At 41.0% G+C, this 23,531-nt stretch overlaps 1 protein-coding gene across 2 annotated transcripts in view; it reads right to left on the reverse strand.

The window, feature by feature from the left end:
* PCSK6 (proprotein convertase subtilisin/kexin type 6) overlaps positions 1 to 23,531 on the reverse strand; it is a 132,506-nt gene that overhangs the window by 58,292 nt on the left and 50,683 nt on the right. For both annotated transcript variants that reach the window (XM_087941334.1, XM_087941333.1), the window contains 5 exons: positions 22,549 to 22,625; positions 17,781 to 17,869; positions 5,290 to 5,462; positions 2,936 to 3,148; positions 1,723 to 1,823 (listed from right to left, as the gene is read on the reverse strand). In XM_087941334.1, the coding sequence (XP_087797460.1) occupies positions 1,723 to 1,823; positions 2,936 to 3,148; positions 5,290 to 5,462; positions 17,781 to 17,869; positions 22,549 to 22,625 (653 nt within the window). The remainder of the gene's footprint in view (positions 1 to 1,722; positions 1,824 to 2,935; positions 3,149 to 5,289; positions 5,463 to 17,780; positions 17,870 to 22,548; positions 22,626 to 23,531) is intronic.

Raw genomic sequence — 23,531 nt, forward strand, 5'->3', positions numbered from 1 at the left:
GTGTTGGAGGTCTAATGGAGGTCTAAATAACTCCAACATTTGTAGACCTAGGTACCCCTAATCTTATTTGCAAGCAATATGGGGAGTCCCCTGTGTGTCCTAGCTGCATATCAAGTTTTGAACATTTCGATCTTAAAACCCAAGGTGCCAATGCTGGTGTTTATACTTGTGAGACAATTCCATCTCTTCCATCACAATAACGAGAAAAAAAAATCTCCATCTTCAACAGAATAATGCGAAACAAACAAATAAATGAACCCATCCCTGCCACTGTGAGTCACAGCAATTAACAATGCATTAGCATTGAAAGCCAAAGTCACAGCATGGAAGTATTAAAAGCAGTCAGCAGAGATAGCTTGAAGATCATTTTCTCTCCCCCGCCCCTTCTTCTTTAAAATAAAACAAGGTGAAAAAAGTTTGAGGCTAAACAAAAGCGGCCCAACTTTGATAGAATCATGGAAAGTCATGTTCCATGGAAAGGGAGAGAGAAAGGCAATCTCGCCCAGGTTTCCAGGGGTTCCTCAGAAGCTTATCTAGGCTTCATGAGTTTCTCAGCCAAGAAAATAAGCAGCAGGTAGACAAACATTTTGAGTTATAGTTCAATATGTTCCATGATGACTGCCTACTGTCCCACAGCAGGAAAGGCATGCACCAAAACATCGAGAAACATTTAAAATTGGCCCAGATCTCTAGGCGTGTCATCAGTCTCATCCAAAATCTCAAGCAAAGACTCAAGATTTTAGAAACTCGTGGGGTTTTGTCTGTTTTTATTTTAAGAAATGGCTTATATTTAATTTGGATCTCCAATGCGCATGTCAGCCCTGCAGGAAGGTGTAGCAAGCCACCTTCTTCAGCCCGGTGTTTTCCAAAGGTAGTGTCAACTCGTAAAGCATTCCTGGACTACTCTTGAGTTACCATAGGCAGGTGTGGGGAGAACTGATGGAAAAGCTCAGTTGCTATGACCAGAAGCACAATCCATGCATACCTTTCTCCAGATTGTATCCCAGGTTACTAGAGAAAGCTGGAGCGGCGTGTTTTCTACAGCCCACAAAAATGCTCTGTTGGAGAATGTCATGTATGACACAGCCTGGGAGGAGGGGGGAAATAGGGTCATAGGTGGGCAGTAAATTATGTGGAGCAGAGCCGACTGCACTTGGGAAAGTGCCGACATGTTGCTCTTAATAAATAATTGGATTTCTTTTAAAACTTGGCTCAAGGCTCATGAATTAATTAGGGCATCTGTCAGAACCCTGACATTTAGTGGACTTCAACTTCCAGAAATCTGAGAGTGGTAGTCCCTGTACATCTGGAAGACCTCAGGTTGGAGAAAAACCATCACTGCTACCTTGAATCAAGACTCTTATGTCTTCCTCTTATGACTTCAAAGACAAATTCACAGAGAAGGCTATGAGCAAATCTGAGTATCTGCGGTCATCCAGATTACAGAGTGCATTTCTTTGAATATCAGAGGCTATGGAGCAACCAAAGAAGGAAATTGAGTTGGCCTTTGCAGGAAACAACACTCAAATGGAAAAAAACACACACCACAGAATAGCATAGGATATGTTCTAAAATGTTTATAGGAGACCAGCTCTGCAGGCCTCTCTACCACCCAGAATGCTTTCAGCAGTTGCATACAAAACTGGATTAGCATAATGTCTTCTTCAACTTTTCCCCCTTTAACAAATAACGTCTACCCAAGAGGGTGAATTGAATCCTTACTTGGCTTCCAAAGCTAGAGCAATGATCCCAGCTACCATGGGGGCAGAAACGGAAGTCCCCGTGTGGCCATCTGTGCAATGTTTCTTCAGATCGGTGGTCATCTAAGAAGAAAGTGAATGTAACTATCAGCCAAGCTGGAAAGGGAGAAACAACATTACAATCACATCGCATAGCCCAGATTTTGTGCAACCATAAATGGCCACGATCAAGGAGATACAGTACCAACGGGTCTTTGGCTTCCAACAGTAGGTCTTTTCATTCATTCTTTTTTTTTTTTAAAATGGGGCAAATGAGATTATTTGAATTGCTATAAGCTCTTCCAAACAAGAGGTTTAGTAGGACTGGATCTCCAATGTGCATGGATCTCCAACGTGAATAAAAAGGTTGAGAGAAAAAAATCAGAGCTAGTCCTTTCCTCTGTGATCTAACTTTCAACAAGGAGAACTGTCTAACTTGGACCTGAGTAATAAAATAAAATGAATTATCTTTAAGCAGTTTATGGAATCTGGGAAGCATGGTGACTCCATAATCTTGTGTAAAATATTTTCACTGAATTTTGGCTTCCCACAGCAAAGGCAATGCTACTAGTGATGTTTGGGTGTGGCAGGTATGCAATTTAACTGATCAAGGTGCTCTGTATTGCTTCTGTAGTCATTTACTGGCTGGAAGATCTACCAAACGCCCATGCAGAAGCTTTATCTATATGGACAGCCCTCATTTTTGTTGTTAGTTGCAAAGTCGTGTCTGATCCATTACAACCCCATGGAAAAAATTCGTCCAGGCCTTCCTGTCCTCTACCATCCTCCGGAGTCCATTTAAGCTCACACCTACTGCTTCAGTGACTCCATCCAGCCACCTCATTCTCTGCCATCCTTTTCTTCTTCTTCTTTTGCCCTCAATCTTTCCCAGCATTAGGCTCTTCTCCAGTGAGTCCTTCCTTCTCATGAGGTGGCCAAAGTCTTTGAGTTTCATCTTAAGGATCTGGCCTTCTAAAGAGCAGTCAGGGTTGATCTCCTCTAGGACTGACCAGTTGGATCACCTTGCAGTCCAAGGGTCTCGCAGGCATCTTCTCCAGCTCAAGAGTTCAAGGGCCTCAATTATGTCACATAAACAATGCAAAGTTTCATTTGTTACAAGCAGGAGCCTGCATAGATTTGCCAAAGAGAAGCCGAGCAAAGTCCTGCTGCTTCAAAGTTTTACTCTATTTACTTACAATCTGCCGCTCGTAGAAGGCCCCGCTGCTATAAGTTGTGGCAAGGGTGGAAGCGCACTCCTCCAAATACCACGGCTTGTTCCCATTCTCAGTGGTGCTGCTAACAGAGATGGTGTAGACGCTGTTGGTGTACCCATCGCAGGAACAATGGTCCCCTTCTCGGCCACCATTTCCAGAAGCCCAGACAAAAATAGAACCTCGTCCTCTACGACCCTGGGCATTGGGGGAAGAAAAAGGGTTGGAAAGAGAATTGAGACTTTACTTAAATGACTAAATCTCTACCCATCATGAACAATGTTCATTGAATGTAACCTCCAAAAAGAAGCGCCTGCCCAGTTTTATTCTCAGGAAATAACTTGTGTAAATTCCCACCATATTCACCATGGTGGAAAAATACATATGACCAAACATAAAGCATTTTGCAAAGGGATTTTACCTTTCAAAGGGAATATTTGGAGACATTACAGGAAGTCCTCGGGTTATGGCCACAATTGAGCTCAAAATTTATGTTGCTAAATGAAATATGTATGAAATTGCAGAAAAAAATCATTTTACAACTTTTCTTGCCAGAATTGTTAAGTGAATCATTGCATTTGTTAAGTGACTCCAGATTCCCCATTGCTTTTGCTCATCAGAAGGTTGCAAAATGACCCCGGGACACTGCAACCATCATAAATATGAACCACTTGCCAAGCATCTGAATTTTGATCACATGACCATGGGGGATGCTGCAATGGTTGTAACAGAGGTGGGATTCAGTAGGTTCTGATCAGTTCTGGAGAACCAGTAGTAGAAATTTTGAATAGTTTGGAGAACTGGCAAATACCACCTCTGACTGCCATCCATTCTCTGCCTCCTGAGTCCCAGCTGATCGGCTGGGTCTCCTTTGGTTGCCCTGCACAGGAGAATGGAACTGGAAAGCAGGTTAGTAGGATGGGGAGGGAATGGGGATTTTACAGTATCCTTCCCCTGCCATGTCCACCAAGCCATGTCCACCAAGCCATGCCCACAGAACCGGAAGTAAAAAAAAATGAATCCCACTACTGGGTTGTAAGTATGAAAAACGGTGGTAAGTCACATTTTTCAATGCCATTGTAACTTTCAACAGTCACTAAATGAATTGTAAGTCAAAGACTACCTCATCTCAAGCCTTCATCCCATAAGCATTAGTGCAAATTTCTTTTGATGGAGCAGTATGGCATATGTTTGTGTGTATAAAGCAATATAGATCTTGGAAGACTGAGAAGTTGTAGGTGAAACTGAATCCTCCACCCAACCCTTCACTAGAGTTATCCTGGTCTCATCCTAAAGACAGACCACATTCCAAATTCAGAACAGATTGCAGAAAACTATATAGATTTTAGTTCTAGATAGTCATTCATTTGAAGGTTACGGAAACAGGAAGCATGAGTGAAGCATGAGTGGGAAGACATGCCACTTCCTTTACAGCACTAAAGGAACAGGAGAGTTGACCCTTGGAATAGGGAAGGGATGAACTTAAGAGAGACTTTCAAAATTACATAGAGAAAGAGAAGAGGCTGAGAAAGAAACACAAGAAAACCCTGCCTCCATTTGATAAAATGGGACAAAGACAAATTTGGACAGGCTTTCAAGATTCCATCATTCTACCATATGACAATAAAGAATATTTTTGGAATATTTCCAGTCCCTGTTCCTCCTCTTGGCCTATTTTTGAGGGCTCATGCCAAAAATAAGAGTTGTGGCTAAACACATCTGGTTGCAGAAAATTGAATAGAGGAGCCACAGACAAAAAAAAGGAGCAACACATTTGGATTCCACGTCTGCGTTCAAAACTGCAGAAAAGAAACAAAGGAGATTGTGGGATATCTAGCTCTGGTTCTAAGAAGGTTAAAATCAATCAATCAAGAGCTGGAAGGGACCTTGGAGGTCTTTTAGTCCAACCCCCTGCTCAAGCAGGAGACTCTATACCATTTCAGATAGGTGGCTGTCCAGTCTTTTCTTGAAAACCTCCAGTGATGAAGCATCTACAACTTCTGGAGGCAAGCTCTTCCACTGGTTAATTGTCCTCGCTGCTAGAAAGTTTCTCCTTAATTCCAGGTTGCTTCTCTCCTTGATTAGTTTCCAACCATTGTTTCTTGTCTTGCCTTCCAGTGGTTTGGAAAATAAGCTGACCCCACCCCACCTTCTTTGTGGCAGCCCCTCAAATACTGGAATACTTCTATATATTCATATTATATACCTATGTATTTAGATGTATTTAGATATACGACTACATCTATGGCTAGATCGTGCATTGATGCAAAATGGAGAACAGAACCTGAAAAAGAGCAATAAAGGCCCCCACCAGTGAGAAGAGAAAACGGGGTGGCTACCTTTTTAATGCCATGTTCAAATGCTTGCTTGGCCAAAGGACCAGGTCCATCCACCGTGCGGCCATCATCATCTGGACCCCAACTAGCACTGTAGACATGGATATATTCCGGTTTGGCACCAATTGCTTTGGCTTCCACCACATCTGTCACGTCCCCATCTAGCATTCGGATGCCTGAAAGAGAATTCACCCAGGTTTTTTTTTTTTAAAAAAAAACAAAGGACAAAAGAAATGGTTTGGGATAGCCCTTTGTACAGGTGACAAGGACAACAATCCAAGGCTTTTGTTCAAAGTGCAGCCCGGAGCATGAATGGCTCTCTTTCCTTGAAAGGATTGGTCATTGAGATTACCTAGAGAACTATCCCTTTGGGCAGAATCAATCCACTTCGGAATGAATCCTCAACCAGCTGGGGCTTCTGTAGTACCTTCAGGATTGGCTTCTGATACAAAGCGTTAAGACAGTGTGCCTGGAAGGTTACCAAGCCACGGATACTCATCTCTGGCCAAATCCACAGCTGCTCTATAATGAGCAGAGCCGTCTCTGAGAGGAGAGGATTGTTTTGTGCATAATTCTGGCACACCCACCACAAGCAACACCTTGCAGGATAAACAAAAATGGAGGGAGCAGGAGAGGAGAATACATTACAAGCCCAAAGGCAGATGGAACATTTGCACAGTGAGGCATAAGTTGGTTATGGAAATATATAGGGTGAATTATTCTCCTCTGATGAGTCTGGACACCGGTCCAGCAGCTAACAAACAGGGCTTTCCTGGAAATGGATAAAGCAAATAAGGCATGGTCCACCAGAACGCTGGCCAGGTCTCTTCCAAATGAAATGGGAACTAGGAAACAGCTGAGCCTGCTGGATGAGGGCAGAAATCCTCCTTGATTTATGGTGTTTTTAATTTTTTTTTTATAGAGATAAAAATGCAGCCAAACTGACAAAAAGGAAAGGCTTAGCCTTGAATGAATGAATGAATGAATGAATGAATGAATGAATATACATGAACCAGTCTCAAAAAATTCTAGCAGCTTGATTCATTCTTTCTATAAAGAGGAACAAGTGATTATTTATCACAGTTTAAGAGGCTTACCATGGGTGGCAACACTTAGGAGAAAGGGGCAGCCAACGGTAATCATAGTGCCTAATATTGTTAAGTACAAAGGCCTCTGTTTAGTTTTAAGAGATTTCATTTTTTTTCTTTCTGCACATATTTTTTCTTAAGAAAAACAAAAGACCAAGAGGAAAAGTTAATTACAGCTGCAGCTTTACTGTGGATTGCAGGTTTTTTTAATAAACCCTCCTGAACATTATCCTCCTCCGACAGTACAAAATGAATCTAGGCAGTTTAACAAAAAAAATCCCCAAAACCGTCCCCTGAGCTGAATTCAAACCAACATTGTGCGGCAGGCTTATTTCTATAATTGTTCAAGGCCAGACTCTACGTTCCTCCGAAGATAATTGGTTGGGTAAAAAGGAACATACAAGGCAGTTTCAACTCACTAAACAGAAATGCATCTACATTCACTCATTAGGGAATAAAAGCATGTAGAAATAAATAACACAACTGGTTGCAAAATTCGTAGTTTGCGTTTAGGAAATATGATTATGTCTCATTTAATGAAGGGCTCTAGGTCTCACTATAATGGGAAAAGTGAAAAAACTTGCAGGAAACCAAGAAATAAGCTAAATGGAAGCGGAGACAGGATTTTGATCTTAGAAAAGTTAGATCCTCCACTTGAGTTAAGGTAGAACTATAGTATTACACATACTTGGTCTGCTAATAGCACACAGGTTTGTAAGGACCAGTTACAGAGGAAGACCTCTGATTATAAAGAACCTCAATACTGAGATTCTACAATGTTAGGCTTCACAAAACAAAACTTGCGTAGAACTTTAGCATAATGTCTCTCCCAGAAACCAGATTTCTGAATTTATGATTAATCGTGCTGCTCAAAATCATGCAAAACCTATTTTAGTTAACTCTCCTTCCAATGGTCCCAAAGGTGCTTTTTCTGGAGGCAACTGGACTTTCTTATTTTTTTCTTTTGAAGACGTTTCACTTCTCATCCAAGAAACTTCTTCAGCTCTGACTGGATGGTGGAGGAATGAAAGGATTTATATTCCTTGCAGACAGCTGGTCGTTTGCATCCTTTTAGAGGGTTGTTGAAGCAGTTGGGGGTTTATCTGTGTCCTCAGGGTAACCTGAGTAGTGCTCCTGGTTCCTGTAGTCTGCAATTTTTTTCCTCTGGAAATCCATTTCTACTGAAAAATTGCACTACAGGGACCAGGAGCATTACTGAGGACACAAATAAACCTCCAAGTGGCCTCAATAACTCTCTAAAAGGATGCAAATGACCAGCTGTCTGCAAGGAATATAAATCCTTCCATTCCCCACCATCCAGGCAGAGCTGAAGAAGCTTCTTGGATAAGAAGCAAAGCATCTTAAAAGAACAAAAAACAAGAAAGTCCAATTGCCTCCTGAAAAAGCACCTTTGGTACAACCATGATCTGGAGGACTGAGAACCTCTACAGACTTTTTCTCCTTCCAGTTGAGCTCAGCTCTCAAGAACAGGTCCTTTCTCAGCAAGAATGTGGAATTGGTTTGTAAGTGTTTTCCTCCAGGCTATTTTTATCTAGCTACAGCCATGGTATTTCGAGCAGAGTCAATAATGCAATATGGTAACCCTCCATCAAAAGAAACTGGCAAATATGAATTGAGAGAAAGTTACGGTTAAGAATCTCTGCCTTTATCAATTAAAAAAAAAGACAGTGGTTCTTAACCATAACTTTCTTTCAATTTGTATCAACACAAAAAGTTGTGGACATGGAAGCATCCTTGACTGATAAATTGCCCGCAGAAAAGGCAAAAATCTCTTTTAAATTAAGCTTGATACCTCCTTTGAAAACAGAGTAGTTACTGTAATTCTTGTGCTGGAACTAATAAATATGGTTAATTAGAGCTCTTAGATTCTTATTCTCTGAATGAACTTTTTTTTAGATGGTAAAGAAGAAAGCCCGACAAGGGAAAGAATTAGCTTCTTCCTTCTCCTTTCACTTCCACGGGGGTGGATTAAATTCAAAACACCCCATCTTCTTTATTTCACTTTCTCTAAAACAGCCCTCCAATATCTAAAGGTCATGTTTACATTGCACACTAAATCTAGGTTTATTGAACCATTGTTGACATTCTAATTGGTTGGGTTTAAAAGCACAGTAACAAGGCAGTGTAGCTATTTCATGCAAGTGATTGATTGATTGTGTGCTATGAAGTTATTGTCAATTCTCAGCAGCCACATAGATAAATTGTCCCAGGGACTATTTCAACCAAATCTGGCTTTTCATGGTGCACTCATCACCACGGTAAGTGTTTAATATTAAATAAACACATTCATCGGATCACATTTCAATTCTTACTGTGTTACAGAGCCCCTGATTATGACATCAAACATGTAAACAAGCTAAATTCACTACTAACATGGGCAACATCCTGCCCACACATTTTTATCTTTCTTGGTGACTACAATCTACCTCACATTAACTGGACCCTAAACGAATGTAAAACTGAACCCATACATGCAACTTTCTACAATGCTGTAACAAATCTGGGACTGGAACAACTAGTAACCAACAATACTAGACTTAACAACTGCCTCGTTCTCATCTTCTGCAATAGTTTGAATTCAATTTACGGAATACAAATTAAAGAACCCTTTTCCAACGGTGACCACAGCATGATTGACTTTTGTCTCAACATACGTCCACACAAAAATCAACACAATGATGTGACCCCCCAATTATTACTTCAAAAAAGGCAACTATGGTCTTATAGACAACGATCTCTCATCCCTTCATTGGCAATTTCTATTCACTGGATGCAATACTGTTGAAGACTATTACAACATATTTTTACTTGAAGTCAAAAGAGTCATCAAACTATATGTACCAATAACAACTCCCAAAACCAGAAAAAACAGATTACCCATAACAATAAGGAAGCTTCAATCCAAAAAGAGATTACTTTAGTGGAAAAACAAATCTGGTCACGTTGCCAATTTCAAAAGCCGATACAAAAATTTATGCCACCAGATAAAGACTGAATGCACCAATTATCACATTAAACAAGAGGAAAACCTTTTACACACCAATTCCACCTGCACTTTCTACAATTTTGGAAACAACAAACTAAAAGACTCAATGTCAGCCTTCAAGATCTTTTCTACTTTTCTACTGCTTTGCATCTTTCGGCTGCCATGAGTAACGGGGGGAGGGGTCGCATCTGAGAAGAGAGCTGGAGGTGTTACATTCTTGTGTTGTATAAATGAGGAGTGGGGGGGAGTATAAATTGCTGCTCTTAAGTTTCTATTTCCTTGCTTAGCCTTCTTTCCTTTGCGCAACTGCGAATCTTTATCAAAATATGGCAAGGTCAATGGACAGAGGCCTCATCACTTCCTGAAGATGCCCACATGATCATATTCAGAACTTTTAATTGGAAGAATCTTTTGAACTTTGGGGGGTGGGAACAATTCCATCCCTTTGTATATGTGATCTGCGCACCTAAATCCTTAGATTCAGAATTCAACCTGTAGCTTCCACTAGAGGAAAGATATCTTTCCTCTAATCTATGGAGTTTAAGTATTTCTTTCTTGGATTTTGAATGGAGCACAGACTGTCACTCATGGTCCATCCCACCCTGAAAGGACCAAATGATGACACCATTAAAGCCAACCTCTTTAACACATTCTTTGGCTCAGTATTTGTAAACAGCAATGGATCATGCCCAGTATTTCCTAGTCAAACCACAGACAACTACAGTGATCTAATACATATCAATTTTACAGAAGACAATGTTGGAAAAGTACTATGCAATCTAAAACCATCTCTGTCTATTAGACCGGACGGAATATGTGCCTACTTCTTAAAAAAGCTATCCACTGCCATAGCCAACCCTTTAAGTATAATCTTTGAAAAGTCTTTCAGGACCAGCTCCTTGCCAAAACTATGTTCCCAAGCCATGGTCATTCCCATCTTCAAAAAGGGAGACCCCAGCCTAGTTGAAAATTACAGACCAATCTCTTTATGCTGCATCACCTGTAAAGTCATGGAATCAATTATTAACCAATCCATTATTCTCCACTTAGAGACAAACAACCTACTCTCCAATAAACAATTTGGTTTCAGAAAAAAACTATCCTGTAATCTGCAACTCTTACACTGCAAAAAGATATGGACTACACAACTTGATTAGGGCAAAGCAACAGATGCAATCTACATAGACTTCTGTAAAGCCTTTGATTCAGTGGTACATGACAAACTACTCCTAAAACTAAAATCTTATGGTATCTCTGGACTCCTGCATAACTGGATAGAAGCATTCCTGTCAGACAACAAATGGTCAAAATTGGGAGTGTCCTATCAAATTCTGTACCTGTCAACAGTGGTGTCCCACAAGGCAGTGTTCTAGGACCAACTCTTGTCATACTCTACATAAATGACCTCTGTGATCATATAAAGAGCAACTGCGTTCTCTTCGCTGATGATGTAAAGCTATTCAACACCACAGACTATACTGCTACCCTTCAAAAAGATCTTGACTATGTATCAGAATGGTCAAACAAATGGCAACTTCAAATCTCAACAAATAAATTCTCGGTCCTACATATTGGCAAAAAATAAATAAATCAGAAAATAAAATACAGGCTGAATAGTCAAGACCTTGTTGATGATCCAAACTCTGTCAAGGACCTTGGAGTACTCATCTCTAATAATCTAAATGCTAGAGCCAACTGTAACTACATAGCCAAAAAGGCATTAAGAGTTGTTAACCTAATTTTATGTAGCTTTTTCTCTGGTGATATTACACTACTAACTAGAGCATACAAAACAGTTGCTAGACCAATTCTCGAATACAGCTGATCAGTCTGGAATGCACATTATGTATCTGATATTAACACAGTTGAGAAAGTCCAGAAATATTTCAAGAAGAGTTCTCCATTCCTCTACTCATTGCAGAATACCTTATGCCACCAGACTCAAAATTCTAGACCTAGAAAACCTAGAACTACGCCATCTTTGGTCTGATCTAAGTATAGTATATAAAATCATACATTGCAATGTCCTACCTGTCAATGAATACTTCAGCTTCAACCATAACAATACAAGAGCAAACAATAGATACAAACTCAAGGTAAACCGCACCAAACTTGATTGCAAGAAATATGACTTCAACAACGGAGTGGTCAATGTCTGGAATACTCTACCTGACTCTGTGGTTTCTTCCCCAAACCTCAAAAACTTTAACCTTAGACTGTCTACTATTGACCTCACCCCTTTCCTAAGAGGTCTGTAGGGGGCATGCATAAGCGCACCAATGTGCCTACTGTCCCTGTCCTATTGTTTCTTTTATTTTTCTAATATGTATCCATTTCACGTGTTCATAACTATGTTTATATTTATACCTATTATCTTGTAAATAAATAAATAAATAAATAAATAAATAAATAAATAAATAAATAAATAAATGCAGTGCATATAATCTCCTGGGTCCTCAGATTGGCAATCTGCTGCATAAATCATAGTTTAAAAATCACACCAAATGCTGAACCAAAAGCAAGAACTCCTGTTTGGGGTTAGGGCACTGTGAGCTAGCTTTTTTGAGCAGGGGGCTTATAAGGGGAGAAACATGTTTTCTGGGAGCAAATGTAGAGAAGGGGAACCCCCAATTATAGGTAGCCTTTGACTTACAACGGTTCATTTAGTAGCTGTTCAAAGTTACAACAGCAGTGAAAAAAGTGATTTATAATTGGTCCTCATACATACATGAGCCATGGTGGCGCAGTGGTTAGAATGCAGCATTGCAGGCTAATTCTGCCGATTGCCAGAAATTCGATTCTCACTGGTGCAAGGCTGACTCAGCCTTCCATCCTTCCAAGGTGGGTAAAAGTGAGGACAGGATTGTTGGGAGCAATAGGCTGACTCCGTAAACCACTTAGAGAAGGCTGTAAAGCACTGTGAAGTGGTATATAAGTCTAAGGGCTATTGCTAAATGACTGTTGTAACATCCCCATGGTCACGTGCTTGGCAAGTAGTGTGTAATTACAATGGTTGCAGAATCCCAGGGTCACCTCATCACTATTTCAACCTTCCAACAAAATTAATGGGGGAAGCTGGATTCATTTAACAACTGTAATGATTCACTTAACAACCATGGCAAAAAAATGTCACAAAATTGGGTGCCTCTCACTGAACTGCCTTGTTTAGGAATGTAAATTCTGCTCCCAAGTGTTGTCAAAAGTTGAGGACTATCTGTTTGTGACTCTTATCCTGACTTTTTTTTAATCCCTCCTTTGCAGACATATTTGCCACTACCTGAACTGCCCAGCAGCTTAAGAGCAGACTTTACAATTCCAGTCAAACCTTTCAGCCCAACTGACGGCGGAATCAATAGATGATCAGGGAGAAGTTAAGGTTTTAAAAAAGAAAATGGAAAAGCGAAGGAATAAATTAGCCATTTCCCACAGTGTAAGCCATAAAAACTTCTGATGGCTCACAGCTTTCAAGAGATGGGGAAAACAGGAACGATGGATTAGTATCCTCTCTATGTTTATTGAATGGTAAATGTACTCTGCTCTTGGCAAAAAGGAACAACAGAAGACAACACAAACAGGAAGTCAATGAAAGGGCAGAAAGTTGTTTTTTTTTTTAAAAAAAGAATGAGTTTGGAGCTTTGGGAGTGCGATGGACAGGGCTCACCACCAAGCAGAGCCCAGCCCTCAACACTTGGGTTTCCTGGGAATCTCTTTCGGCACAAGTTTAAGGACTTCGTAGAACTAGAAGGTTGTAATGACCCGGGGCATGGCATAAAAGCAACAAAGTCACAAATGTAGGTAAAGTCCCTTTAATACCTCCAACTTGGCCCCCAATATCCAGTTATCACTGGCTGGAGAAAAAACTCTCCCAAGAAGAGTTTTTAAAGGGAAGAAATTCAGTCCGAACCCAAAGTACATATAAATTATAAATAAAAACCAACACAAACTACAAACTGCAGCAATTAACAAGACAGGGCAGGATAAGGAATTGCAGACTTCAAAAGATAACAATACAGTTGGGAGGAAATCAGAGCCCAGAGAAGACTTGACAAACCAAAATAATTCACAGTTTGCTTCCAGCAACTTTGCTGTGCACAAATCCCCTTTTTAAATCCTGTTTTCCTAGATGCAGCTAATGAAGGGAATCAGGGCCCTTTTCTCCCCTATAACCCACGTAACTCACATTGTTCCCTTCTCCGTTCTTCCCTGCATGCCCTAGGATGAAGAGGGGGTGAGCTTGGGTCTTCCTCCGAATTCCCTCTGCCTTACTTTACCTCTCCCCTGTTCTGCCCAGCTGGACTTTGCCTTCCCCAGTTTCTTCCACAGCCACCGGAGCCACACTCCCACTGCCTGTCAGCTGCTCAACCTCTCCCTTGGAATCAGATTCCAACAGGGGCATGACAAAGGCTCTCTACACCGGTCCCAAACAAGGATGATCTCCGTCAGTTAAGGTAAGGCTGGCTTTAATGTCTGGTTACTTTTGACACCTAGCAATTCCACAAGGGATTCCCTGATTAGGCAGGCCAACACAAACCCTTCAACAATGCCCAGATTTATGGCAGCCTCAGCTTGCACAGATTAAACTTTAAAGCATTGCTCTCAGTCAGACAAAATGGGGATGTTGGCTGCACCAGCTGAGGTCACCATAAATCTGTTAGTCTTTAAGGAGCTTAGAGCTGGGTATGGAATAAAGGTAGGCTGGCATCCATAGAGGAACCAAAGGGGACCTCTCATTTGCCATAGCTACAAAACCCACATATTTCTGGGGGTGTCCACTTCAAAAGGCACATCTCTTTGCAGAAGATATCAGAAGAGGAAGGGTCTGAGGAAATACAATTCTAGCTGCTGTTAATACATGAATAATTATGTTTTTTCTTTACTGTAACCCTCAAATACCATCCCTAATAAAAAAATATTTCAGGTTTCAAATCTATGTGTCGCTTTATCATTTTTTCCAGCCATGTGTACATTTTTGTCCAATATCTTTTAGCTTCTGCACAACTCTACCACATATGGTAATATGTTCCAGGTGTCTGGTGGCACTTCCAGCCTTGGGCTGATTTATCTTTAAAAGTCTTTGCCAGCTTTGCTGGTGCAAAGTGCCATCTATAAAACATCTTATACAAAGTAAGATGTCATGCCCTTGTTGGAGTCTGATTCTGAGGGGGAAATTGAGCAGCTGACATGGAATGGGAGTGTGGCTCCAGTAGCTGTGGAAGAAACAGGGGAAGGACACAGTCCAATTGGGCATTCACAGGAAGACCCAGGGCCACCCCCTCTTCATCCTAGGGCACACAGGGAGGAATGGAGAAGGGAGCAACGTGTCTTATGGGAGAGGAAAAAGAAAATCCCTTTCATTAATTGCAGCTAGAACAGGATATAAGAAGGGCGTTTGCACACAGCACCTTGCTGGAAGCAAAGCATGCATGATATTTGTTGAGACTTATCTAGGTTTTGGCGTCCTCCCAACTGTGTGTGCTTCTTTGTCTTTTGGAAGTCTGCAATTGATTATCCTGGCCAGTAATTGTGTCAATTACTTCAGTGTGGTTTGTGCATTTCTTCCCTTTGTAGACTGTTTTTGGAAGAGTTTGATCTTCAGCCAAGGAAAACTGGACATTGAGGACCAAGTTGGAGGTATTAAAGGGATTTTATTTACTTTTGTGCCTTTATTATTTTTGTGCCATGCCCCGGGTCATCACATAAGATACTGGTAGAGGATAAAGAAATTGAGAAAATATTTGAATGTGCAGAGATGAATAGATTAACACTGGCAATTAAAGAAAAAGAAAAAATGGAATATTACATGGTATGGGATTTATTTTATCAATGGTTGGAAAACAAAACAAGTTAAAATGGAGTAGATGAATATATAGAGAAATAAGTTAAGATTGTTAAAAAAATAATAGATAGAAGAAATAATGATTGTAAAGAAAGTATGATTATTGTTATGTTGGTAAGAAAAGTATTAATTATAATTGTTATCACAAGACATATGTACCCAGTAGACACACTGTTGAAATGAAAGATGCAATTACTATAAATATAAAACAAAAAATTTAACAATAAAAAAGAAGAAGAGGAAGGATCTCAGACCGGAGATTTCAGAAGGGGTGTCCCTTTGGGCAAACCATGGAAGCAAAGAAAACAAAAATGCTTTCCCCCATTTCTTTCCAAGAGGAGGAAAAAATGCTACAATGACACACCTATTTTGGATCTGACTAAGCTTAAAGCCACTGGTGTTTATGAACCACAACACAGAGTTTAGGATGGGCAGTCTGTGACTTATGACCATGACTGAGCTGAAGATTTCCATTGCTAAGCAAGACCATTGCTAAGTGAGTTTTGCCCCATTTTATGACCTTTCCTGCCACTGTTGTTAAGTGAGTAACCTGACTGTTAACAGAATAACGGAGTTGGAAGGGATCGTTGAGATCTTCTAGTCCAATCCCCTGCTCTAACGGGAAACTCTATACCATTTCAGACAAAGGGTTGTCCAATTTCTCCTTGAAAACCTCCAGGGATGGAGCACCCACAATTTCTGGAGGCAATTCATGCCACTGATTAATTGCTCCAAATGTCAGGAAATTTTTCCTTAGTTCTAGGTTGGTTCTCTCCTTGTTTAATTTCCGTTCCTTGCTTTCTTGCTCTGCCTTCAGGTGCTTTGGAGATTAATACAGGTAGTTGTTGAATTATGACCATAAATGAGCTCAACATTTCCGTTGCTAAGCAGGACAGTTGTTGTGAGTTTTGTCCTATTTTACAAGGAAGGAAGGAAGGAAGGAAGGAAGGAAGGAAGGAAGGAAGGAAGGAAGGAAGGAAGGAAGGAAGGAAGGAAGGAAGGAATGAATAGCACTCAGACTTATATACTGCTTCACAGTGTTTTACAGCCCTCTCTAAGCAGTTTACCCCAACAATCTGGGTCCACATTTTACTGACCTCGGAAGGATGGGAGGCAGAGTCAATATTGAGCGGGTGAGAATTGAACTGCTGTCAGTCAGCAGAATTATCCTGCAATACTCATTCTAACCACTGCACTACCATGGCTCTTCTGAAATAATTTTCAGTTGCTGTAAAACCTCCTAAAGCAAGCCAGTTCTGAATGGCAGCACACAACTATCTTCTATTCAATGGGGCAGAGGAGCCTCAGCTATCACCAGGGACAGGGTAAAGCCTATTACTCTGTCCCACAGAGAACAGACACTTTCAAGAACAAGAACACAGGGCCAATTCATGTGTGATTTGTGCCAAGCATCCGGGCTGCTTTAGCGGGAGGAAAATCCCAGACTAACTTGTGGAATTATCTAGATGGAGAAAAAGAATGTGGAGAATGTAAACATGTTACTGTACCAATAAAGGAGACTATTTGTAGCTCAAGGTTGGAATGAGGGCTGCTTGGCGCTCATTGAGCTTGATTGTTCTTTTGCTACTAGAGTTAATGTTACTTGGTTTGGTTAATGAAACATCTTCAAGAAAACCACCAAGCTCAGAGAGCGCATGTTACAATCTCCAACAGATAGGATGAGGACAAGTGAGAAAAGACAGCAGAGAAGACTTCTCTTCATAGGGTCCATGCAGAAAAAGGAGGTGAAGCCTTTGAAGTATGATTGGACATATAATTCCTTAACGTTTCTTCCACCCATTCAGAGCCCATCAGCTGCCCAATATAGCCTTTGTACAATAAAGAAATACTTCCTAAGCAGTCATCCTGTTCTCTGGAAGGAATCTGACATCAACTGCATTTTGTAAGATTTTGTGAATGGCAGCCAAACTAAATATTTGATATTTGACCTGTGTGTTTAAGCATGGATTTGACGCAGTATATAAAACAGCAATAATAGTGCTCCTTTCTGAAGGCTAAAAAGAGATGTATATTGAAAGAAAGGGACACTTTCTTTCTCTCTAAAATGGCAATTCACCTCTTGTAGGCTATTCACCGGTATCACTGGAGTTTTATCCCCTTAAATAAAATAGGAGGAAGCAGAAGGAATTGTCTAGTGGGTTATAAAATTGGGGAAGCCAGAAGAGGCATAGACAGAGAAAAAAATACTGGATATTCCTATATTTATGTTTCCAAGCTGGTTTTTAGCAAAAACTGTAAAAAATAAATAGCAGAAAAAATAAATAGCAGAGGTTAGCCAAAATGGCATTAATTGAACTAGCTTTGGTTTTGACAAGATTTAGGGTCAAAGAGACAGACGGTGAGACAAATACAGTAATGGGAATCCTTGAAATGTTACGTTTTCAGCTGCTTTCATGAAACAGTCTTCTACACAGAACAGCTGCTGGCAAAAAAAGAAAAAAGTACCTCTCAAGTTCAACAGATTCAATTTGAAATGAGATGGGCTGGAAATAAACTTAATTAATAAATAATAAATGAATATTGTAAGAACCCTCTTCCTCACCTCCAATTCTCGCATTATATGCGATACCCACAATGCAGTTGGAGTTGTTTGCCGATGCTGCCACCTCGCCAGCACAGCGGGTGCCATGCCTAGGAAGAGAATTCACAGAAAAGATTTTAGAATTCAGTAGAAACCTTGTATGCATTGAAAGTGGGGAAAGAGAGAGAGGGAGGGAGGGAGGGAGGGAGAAAGGGAGAGAGGGAGGGAGGGAGACAAGGAGGGAGGAGACAAGGAGGGAGGGAGACAGGGAGAGAGAGGGAGGGAGACAGAGAGGTTGAGAGAGAGGGATGGAGGGAGGGAGAAAGAGAGAGGGAGGGAGGGAGGGAGACAGAGAGAGAGGGAGGGAGAGAATATGTCTATGGTGCAAAAGCAAAGGCGCTTTTTCAAGAGGCAACTGGACTTTCTGGTTTTTCTTGGAAGACGTTTTGATTCTCATCCAAGAAACTTCTTCAGCTGAAGGATGAGAAGCAAAACGTCTTCAAAGAAAAACCAGAAAGTCCAGTTGCCTCTTGAAAAAAGTACCTTTGGGACAGAGAGAAATGACAGAGAATGAGAGAATTTAGCCACAGAGAACTGACTAAAAGTTGCCATCAGAGTAGTTTTTCTCCTGTTCTTCCCTGCAAGCTTTATTTGGGATGGAGAATGAAGGAAAAGGAACAGCCTGTTATTTCATCTCTGAGGCACTGGGGCCGTGTTCATTCAAGGATGCTAAGGCTGTGTAAATGTTCCCCCCACTCTTAAAAAGAAGCCTGGATTTGTCTTAATGGGCTCATCATTCACTTGACATTATTATTGATTTTAATAATGCATCTAACACACATTTAGCTCAAGACTGTAATCCTTCACCTCTTGAAATCACTCTTAATATGTAATGGAAAATTCAATTCCATGCCTATAGAAGATAGCATGAAAGCTAGCCTAGATCTTTTAATGTTTACCTTTTTAGATGCAAAAAATCATGCATTTAATTTGGGATTCTATACATGCATGAAAAATTCATCCTACGATCCTGATTCTCATGCCCCTGGTGGAGACTGACTCTGAGGAAGAGGAGGAAGAGCCGACCAGGAGTGGAAGTGTGGCTCCAAAGGTTGTGGAGGAGGCTGGGGAAGGGCAGAGGCCAGCTGAGCAGTCAGAGGAGGACCCAGGCCCATCCCCTCTCCATCCTAGGGCACACAGGTAGGAGAGGATAAGGGAAAGATGTGGTCTACTCAGGAGGAGAGGGCCTTTTCATGGGCTGCAGCTGTGACAACTGAATAAGAGGACAGAGCTGCATACGGGTGAACACTGGAAACAAAGCGTGGAAATATCTCCAGTTTATGATTCCTCTCTGAGTTTGGTGTCCTTCCCAGTGTGTTATCTGTGGACATCCTCCAGCCCTTATCTTGCCTGGTTTGTGTTGCTTTTTCCCTTCTTCTTGTAACTGTTTGTGTAGGAGGTTTATTTGGCTTCCATCAAGAATATTTGGAGCTTGGAAGCAAAGTGAAGGAATAAAAGGGGCTTCACCTGTTTTCTCTGACTGTGTTTGTTTTGAATCCCACCCTGGGTCATCACACTGACTTTTCAGAAAATCAGGATTCCAGAGAAACTAAATATCTTTGCCATGGTTTGCCAAATTAACTCAATTGGTTTGGTTCATAGAACACAAAGAGACACACTGGCTGTCAGAAACCAGGAACAGGAATTGATTTACAAGCACTTCAGGAGATTTTTTTGCAGCTACATATACACAAGAATTTGGTCTACTCAACAGTCAAGTCAAATTGGTGCTAAATAAGGATCAGTGGAGTTCATGGGGCTGGGGGTGGGGGGAGCATTGGGTCTCTTGTTAGGTTGTTGGTTTGAACTCCAAGCTTGGCAATTAGGTTGCAAACGTTTCATCACCATTCGAGGAGACATCATCAGTGTGTTTTGAGTTGTGCTTGTCCGTCAGAATAGAGGTCTTTAAATACCTTTGTATGAGATGCAAATTAATCTGAATGTTGTTTGTTCAGATATCTCTGAGTCACTTTGGGTCTCTTGTGGCTGCATAATGATTCCAAACTGATGACATATTTAACTCCACCCTCCAGCTCAGCCTGCTCATCTATGTTGAGGCTCTCACGGTGTGCCGAGCTACAATGTTTGGGTTCTGGGTGGTAGGTAATTGAAGCCACTCTGGACTCTGATTCAGAGCTACTTTTCATTACCATGGCATGTATTATAAATAAAGCTAGACAGAGGTAAAGTAAATTTCTGATGGCAAAGGCATTCTATGAAAATCAAGGACACGCATGTCCAGGGAATTATTGAGTTACGTTTCTGCCTTCTGGTATTCATTAAAGTGGCAGCCTGTGTTCAGAAAAGTTTCAAAAGTGCGTCAAACTTTTTGATAATTAATCCTCTCAATTAATGAAGTGCTCAGAGGATTACTATCATTAGAAGAGAGAAAGGCTGATCTTAGAAAGAGAGCATTCATACCAAGCTGAGACTCGCAACTCTGGAGAACTATATTTGCAGGGCAGCCAAACAGCTGCAGAATTCAACACAAAATAACACCACCCCATCCCAATCCAGCCTAGGGAATTGTCTCTCTACACTTTATTAAGCAACTGTAGCATCTTATTTCTGATTGCACACCAAACTATAGTTAATGAGGCTCAACTATAGTTTGGATGGATGCCCTGACTGAAAACTATTGTTCCAATGGCTGATCCGCCTGCAGAATTGCTTTTAAGAAATAGAAATGCTAAGGAGGGAGGGAGGGAGGGAGAGAGGGAGAAAGGGAGAGGGAGAGGGATTGAACACAGGCATTCAGAAGCAGGTAAATGCCCTTGGTACCTGCCAGGTTTCCTGCTCCACTAAACTTTTTAATATATTTAACTTTAAAAAAAAAATAGTGAGGTAGCAAGTTGCAAAGCAAATCACATTTGAATGACCCCTGTAAACTTTCTTGATAAATGTAACGGGTAGAGTTTATGCCCCATTCTCCAGAAAAAGACGAAAAGAAAATTAGGAGGAAGCATCTGTCAGCCTTACAGGCCAGGAAATATGATCAGAGAGGCTAGTTCTACTTTGCTGTAAAGAATCTAACAGGTATAAAAATAGAGTTCTCTTGCTTTTTTTTATAGCCCAAAAAACTAAGCAGGGTACCGTCTGAGCTTCTTGTTCTACCCATTAGGCAGCTGAGGGCCATGCCCCTCTTATCTGACCACTCACTAGTAGGCACACCACTCTGCCAATTCTTGCAAGGTCTTTTCCACATACCATTACGTCATCTTCTTGCAGGAAAGTAGCAGACACTGAACTGCTAAACAGGGAGTCCCAAAGGTGCTTTTCCAAAAAGTAACTGGACTTTGTTTTTCCTTGAAGACGTTTCGCTTCTCATCCAAGAAGCTTCTTCCATTTTGACTGAATGGCGGAGGATGGAAGGATTTATATTCCTTGCAGTCATCTGATCTTTAACACTCTTTCTGAGAGTCCTTGAAGCCACTTGGAGGTTCATCTGTGCCGTCAGAGGACACCTGAATAGTGCAAATGGCTGTAGAGTCTTCTTGGAACTGCTGAAAGGACTATGTTACAAACAGGAGATAGGTGGTATCGTATCCCCCCCCTTCTGTTGAGAGAGAGCTACAAGTGGCCTCAATGACTCTCAGAAACAGTGGTAATGACCAGATGACTACAAGGAATATCAATCCTTCCATCTTTCATTGTTGAGTCAGAACTGAACCTTTTTGGATGAGAAGCGAAACTTCTTCGAAGAAAAACAAGAAAGTCCAGTTGCCTTTGAAAAAGCACCTTTGGGACAACTGTGACCTGGAAAACTGAGAATCTCCATACACATTTTGCTAATTGTATATTCTGTAGCTGGTTATGGCCCAGAGAGCAGTTATTTTACACGTATGGGTGAGTCCTTCCCCAGAACCCAATTCACATTTTAAATATGCCCACTGATGCCCAAAACTCTACGCCTTTGTGGGCATTTCTGTCTGAAAATTCAGGAAGTTTGCAAATGGTCATTAAATAAGGACTCCCTGTATGCTCCATTGGTTCTGTTCCTTACGCTGTCTTTCTTTCTTGTGTCTACTTTAAGACTGCAAGACTCTTAAGGGCTAAATTGCTATCTTTCTTCTTTGTTCAGTTTTATGCCCTTAGACAGTACAAACTAGCATTAATTAATGCTAGGTTGCGTCTGAACCAATTCCCTAATTACTGTGGACCTAAACCTAAGAATAGGGTCATCATCTTTTTCTAGTAACGGAGTATGAACGCTTTAGTGGAACACTTCAACAGACAAGAGCTGCTATCAGTGAGAAGAAAGAAATCTCTTGCTCAATTCACAGCTGCTAAAAGCTAATGATCCTTGCTTAAAATATATAATATAATAGCAACCTGAAACTGATTGCTTGTCCCTTCTCCATTCCACCCACCTCCCCGCACCCAGTCCTTGTAAAAATCTCACATTAGCTAAGACTTTCAGCTTGGCAAGCCACACAGAGCCACATGGCTACACCATGCAAAACAGATGTAAGATTATCTGCTTTGCATTCTCCCACCCACTCACCCTTTAGCCAAATTTGGAATTTTCCTTTTACGCGTAAAACTCTCCCTTTGAATGAGGCTTTTGAATGCAGGTTATTTCAGCAGGAAACATGGTAGGGGCATAGTAGCCAGCTGTTTTCCAGGCCAATAGGCAAATGCTTCACTAGCTAACTACAAAAACAGAGGCACAAAATAAAAGGCAGCCCAATTCCATTCTTAATGGGGAGTGGTAGGGAATGGAACACACTTATTTTCATTGCTTGGATCATAGCGCGGAGTTGGGTCTTCATCATTTCCATTGACATCATAGCTTGCATGGGGATCCTAAACGAAGAAAAAAATAACATAAAGCACAACTAAAAACAAATCAGAAACAAGACATAAGGAGTAATGGAAGGAAGCTTATCAAATGAGATCTAACCTAGAACTAAGGAGAAATTTCATGAAAGTGAAAACAATTAACCAGTGGGTCAGCTTGCCTTCAGAAGTTGTGGGTGCTCCATCACTGGAGGTTTTTAAAAAGAGACTGGACAGCCATTTGTCTGGAATGGTCTCCTGCTTGAGCTGGGAGTTGGACTAGAAGATCTCCAAGGTCCCTTCCAAGTCAGTTATTCTGTATTCTGTAAAGCCTCTTTCTCGCTCTACTTATAACCTTGCTCTAACTCCAAAGATCTCAGAAGCTTTCTACAGGATTCTCATCTCTGCATTGAGGTCTGTTCAGACTTACACTGGATTATTTAAAAGTAAGGCCTACACTGAGTTAATTAAAAGTAAGCTTCGCTGCATTCAACAGGAGGAGCCATTCTCTGGCTTGTTTATTTACTGGTTCAAAGCAGTTTGTAAAAAGAAAACTGATTTCTTGAGCTGAAAGAGACTCTCAGAGAAGTTCACCGCCCTCAAATATCCAAGCTAGAAGAACAACACAAGAGGTGTGTAGTGCTGGAATCAAAATCAAACCAAGTCCTTTGGGGCTGGTGTGGACCTTCTCTTTTAGCCAGTCATCAGCTCCTTGAAATAATGGCACCTTTTCCCAGACTTGCAGCTGTCCAAGTTCAGGAAAATACTTGTTTCAGATGCATTATAGAGGTAACCAGTGATTGTGTGCTCTATTGCTGTCCTGTTGCCATTTCCTTAACTCAAACAAGAACGTAAAGACAGGGGGAGCCCATATCAGATCCAAAGCACTTTTGATTGCTTTGCATTCAAAGATTGCCTCCCTCTACACAAGGA

The sequence above is a fragment of the Pseudonaja textilis genome, chromosome 13 (assembly GCF_049901715.1).
Source record: "Pseudonaja textilis isolate UNSWEBS1 chromosome 13, rPseTex1.2, whole genome shotgun sequence".
In the NCBI taxonomy this organism is placed as follows: Eukaryota; Metazoa; Chordata; class Lepidosauria; order Squamata; family Elapidae; genus Pseudonaja; species Pseudonaja textilis.